The sequence below is a fragment of the Hydra vulgaris genome, chromosome 15, assembly GCF_038396675.1.
Source record: "Hydra vulgaris chromosome 15, alternate assembly HydraT2T_AEP".
In the NCBI taxonomy this organism is placed as follows: Eukaryota; Metazoa; Cnidaria; class Hydrozoa; order Anthoathecata; family Hydridae; genus Hydra; species Hydra vulgaris.
Window position 1 is genome coordinate 43,977,337 of NC_088934.1, and position 4,996 is coordinate 43,982,332.

Below are 4,996 nucleotides of genomic sequence, written 5' to 3' on the forward strand. Positions count from 1 at the left end.
GGAGGGGAATTCTAGCCATAAACTCATTAGATTATTGTAGATTATCTCTTCCAAATATTTGCATATTATTATTAGCATAGATACAATCAATTTAAAGGTTGGTTTTTTACACGATGCCAGGAATGAAAACCGAACCAAATAATTCTGAATCCGCAATTTTCCTTTTTAAAACTTATTTCAAAATAAAACTTGTAACCCATAAAATGTTGTAGGCGTTCAAAAAAAAAATAATAATGCGATAGAAAGATTGTTCGGATAAAATGGCATTTACCGACATTTTGCATTCGTGATTTTATGCACGTTTTCAAAACAATTAAATTAGGAGTTATGGATTACGTGCTCCACTTCGCATTCGTTTCTTTATCACGTGTTCAATGCGTCACGTTTGTATCATCTTTAATAAAACATTTAAAAGTTTGAAAGCTTTTATAAGTTTTTTAAAAATGTCTAATAACACGCGGAGAATAGTTGCCTGCGCAATTTGTAAAAGCAGAACAGTATTTAAGTGCAGTCGATGTAAACGTGTTTTTTATTGTAGTAAGACTCATCAGATCGAACACTGGAAACACCATAAATTAGTTTGTCAGCCTAAGTTTTTTCAACGAACTATCACATGTTTAGGTCCAAAGGACTGCTTTGTTGACGCTTCTAGGGTCACTAAGGAAGAACTTGTTGTATTCATTTCGTCGTCACTCTCAAAAGTTGGATTATGTGTCTTAGATAACTATCTTAACGATGATATAGCTAAGCGTGTATTTTTTGAATCACAAACTATATGTGGCGGCAATTCTTTTAATAACTTTGGTGAAACATTAATAATTAAATATCTTTCAAAAAACACGAGTTTATATCCGACTATATTTAATCTACAACTTTCGTTTAACAACCTAGTGGACTTAGCATCGCAAGATATGAAAAATAACAAAATTTTAGATAAAGGGTTGTACGTTCAACATATATGTCGATCAGCAAGATATAATTTGAAATCAGATATATTTTATGAAAACGCTTTTGAAAAGAGTTTATTTAATGAATCAGTAATATCGTGTTCGTACTACTCAACGCATAATTACAATCGATTGAACGGAGGTTTATCAAGATATTATATTCAAAACAACAAAATAGTTGACATTGAACCAATGTTTAATAGACTTGTAGTATTTTTGGCTAACGGCAAAGTTATAAAAAAGTGTTCTCCATCAAATATTGACTTGTTAATTATTTCCGCTTTGTATAAAATTTCTTAGTAGAATTTAATGTTATTTATTATTTTTTAGTTTCATGTTTGAATCATATAAAATTATTAATTATTTGACGAATAAGGATATGTACTTTAAGGGTGGATTTCAAGTGTGTGTAATACTTCTAATAATGATGTGAAAATTAACTTATAATACTATTAAAAAAATTCGGGGTTGTTGTTTTTATCTAGGCCAGCATAGCAGAACCGTAGCATAGTGGTTAGCGCGCTTGCCTCAGAAGTGAGAGATCCGTGGTTCAACGTCACCTCTTGGAAAGTTCTTTAACATGGGTAAGGAAGAAGGTGTGAACTTTCTTTCAAATGATCTTCCGCAGCGCTCCGTGGCAAGACCGTAAGGACTTCTTGAGGCGCCTAAAATAAAAAAAATATGGGTCACAATAGATAAAGCCCGTAAAATACCACACATCAAAAAAATTTTAATTATCACTGAAATGTTTAAACCATTAAATTACGAATTATTAAGCGGAAGAGATCGGAAGAGGTTAAACAACACCGCTAGGCAAGTTTTATAATATCGGTAAGAAAGGAGATTAAAAATTAATTTAAATGTTCAAAAATATTAATGAATTGAACAAACTAAAATCAACAGCCACGCCGTCATTTGTACCTTAGCTTACGGACGGACGAGAGTTAACAGCTACGTAATTAAATACTTTTATAGCTGCTCAAAAAATAAATAAATATGAATACGTCATGAGTTTAACGTCGGTAAAAACAAGTCTAGCACAGTAAATTATAAAAGCTTGGTTAGGATTTTTTTTTTGGTAATGTACGTGTTAGCCGTCTCAAAATGAGCAAAAACATCTCAAAACGTCTCAAACTGAAATACTCAAAACATGCGCACACCACAAATAAGAGACATACAAAGGTGCCTATGTAAGCAAAGACAGAACGCTGGAACAACAAACCGAGTTTAATGCACCGAGCTCAAGAAGCTAAGTGACGAACTCGCCGCTGCTAATATTCTAGATAACCCGTTTTGGAATGTTATACATTAAAGGACAGTCTCATCAGTTACATCAAAGTCAATGAATCAATGTCCAATCAGTACTACGTATTTGCATCCATAACCAGAGCCCTGGCTAACTACGCCAGCCACACAGCAAGAATAAAATTGATCCAGCTCAACGCTTCCACCGTTCTACCTAGCGATCTACGCTACTGGGCAGACAACCCCTGCTCAATGACATACGTCAAGAGCTTTTGACCAGACTATCTGCTCGGCATAAGTCCAGTTAGCCACATGTCATATTTTTTGCGGTAACTTGGTTCACAGATTTATCGGACGTTGCCATACTCGGCTACCATTCATATTGTACAATAGGGGCAGCGGGGTTGCCATTTACACTAAAGACGGTATCATAGTCAACGAAGTTCATAATACTCAGGTCAACATCAATTGAGAAAATCTGGTGAAAAATATAACTTAGTGAAGAATCATTTCTCCTCGGCTGCTTATATTGTCCAAACAACCTCAATGATCAGGTTCTTACTCAGTGTACATTCAGATTCTACTATAAGGAAATTTCAATTTTAGCCATACATCTTATGAATCTATCGAAGTTAGCCGTGACATTGCAGTTGTTACTCAAATGACAGTTGAGGTTTAAGACGGTATCAGGTTACAGAAGTGCCTTGATCAATGTCAATTAACTCAGCTTATTACATAACCAATGTACCGCAGTTATCAACACGTAGAGTCCACTAGCACACGTGATCTGATCACAACAAATGAGCCAGACCGTGCTATCTTCATCAAACAAGGTGAATGTCTCAAAGCCCCTTCAATGAGCTAGACACACTGCTTCATTGACAACTCGACAACTCGTTTGTTATGCCACTACGACCTCAACTTATTCGTAGCTGAGCAAACTACGCAGCGATATTCGCGCACATCACAGCTGTCGATTGGGAAACAGAATTCACTAGGCTAAATGCTAACGATAACTACCAGCTCCTAGTAAATATATATAATGAAGCCATCAAACTAAATATCCCATAAACTACTACTCCCTTCACCGAAAAACAAGAGCAATGGGTAACACCAGGTCTAGTTAATCAGAAACAAAGGATCCGTGGTTCTAACCTCACATCTGAGCAAGTTTTGTGGCATCGGTTTGGAAGGAGGCGTGAACTTCCTAAAATGCTCATCCGCAATGCTCTGTGATTAGACCGTAAGGACTTCTTGGGGCACCTAAATCAAAAAAAAAAAAATAAGGCAGTCAAGGCTAAACGCGCCTCTTGAGCCAAGTACATTAATGCCGGTCGTGATACACACAAACTACTCAAAAGTGCTTCAACCACCTTGATGAAAACAAATCAAACGGCTACAACAGCTTATGTCCATAGCTTCATGGCAAATGTGCAGCTATCTTTGCCAAACCTCTTTCGCTTATCTACAAGTGCTTTTTCGTGACTGTGTAGTTCTCAACTTGTGGAGAAAATGTAATGTCCGCCTATTTTCAAGAAGGGGTGTAAACTAATGCACCAAACTATCGGCCAATCTTGCTCACATCCATTCCATGCAAAATGATGGAAAGTATTTTTCAAACAAGCATAATGGAACAATGCGTTGCTAATGGCTTAATTATTCCAAAGCAGCATGGCTTTGTTAATCGCAAGGGTTGCGTCTCAAATCTGTTAGAAACTCAGGACATCATGACGGAATCAGTTCACCTCAGCTACGCAGTAGATGTCACAGACTTTATACAGACGGCTTTTTCATAAGTTAAGAGCTTAATTTATTTAAGGCACACTTGTACGCTTGGTTACGCGACAAAAGTCAACAAGCGGTCATCAACAGAATCACATCTGAATGGCAAGCAGTTACTAGTAGCGTGCCTAAAGGCTCGGTCTTAGGCCCATTACTCTTTGTAATCTTCATAAACGACTTGCCGGACATCATCATTCATCATATAAAACTGTATGCCGGAGACAGTAAAACTATTAGCATAAATAAAAATGAGTCGGACAGCATCAATCTCCAACCTGATATTGACAGAGCAGTGCCACATATTTGGCGTATGCCTTTCGACGTTGAGAAATACAAAGTAATGCATGTTGACCGCGCTAATAACAAACAGACGTACAAATACTCAATGGCTAACGTCTACGGCACGCGTTGTCCTATTGAAAAGACTGTAGTCAAACGAGATCTTGGTGTTATGATCTCTAATGATCTTAACGTCAGACCACAAGTAGAGTCAGCCGGATCATTAGTGAATTAATGATGTATCTCATTTACACTCCCCACCACCATTTAGAGACGTAAAATGTTTTTCAATTCAATGTTATAACACTTTTCCACGTGTAATTTTTTAGGTATCTATGCTCTGAACTTATTTTTGGAAATCTACATTCCGGATCAATAACATTCTTAAGACTTAAAAAGTTGTCAAAAACTAAGTGTTTTTGAAGATTCAAAAACATCAAAGTTAACAAACTAAAGGTTTTTAATCCAGTTCTCTCATGGATTTGGGCTTGGACTGTTCCGATTCTGATGAAGAATATTTTGTTGCTTAAGAATATTAGGCAAATCAGAGACAACTGCCAGAAGTAAAACTTTTCAAACAGTATTTAAACTGTTAAGAATTACAATTTAAAAGTAAAAAAATGAAATTGTCATTAATTTTTTACCCTACTCCATAAAAAAATTTGTATAGTTTTTCTATAAAAATAATCAATACTATTTTCTATAGACTTTTGAAACAATTGTGGTTCAATACAACATTCTAT

General features: G+C 35.9%; 1 protein-coding gene across 1 annotated transcript; it reads left to right on the top strand.

Moving 5' to 3' along the window:
- The first annotated feature begins 443 nt into the window (after positions 1-443).
- On the top strand, positions 444-1,247 carry LOC136073894 (uncharacterized). The gene has a single exon (XM_065819697.1). It carries the CDS (start codon positions 444-446, stop codon positions 1,245-1,247), a length of 804 nt encoding a protein of 267 aa, XP_065675769.1.
- The last annotated feature ends 3,749 nt before the right edge of the window (positions 1,248-4,996 follow it).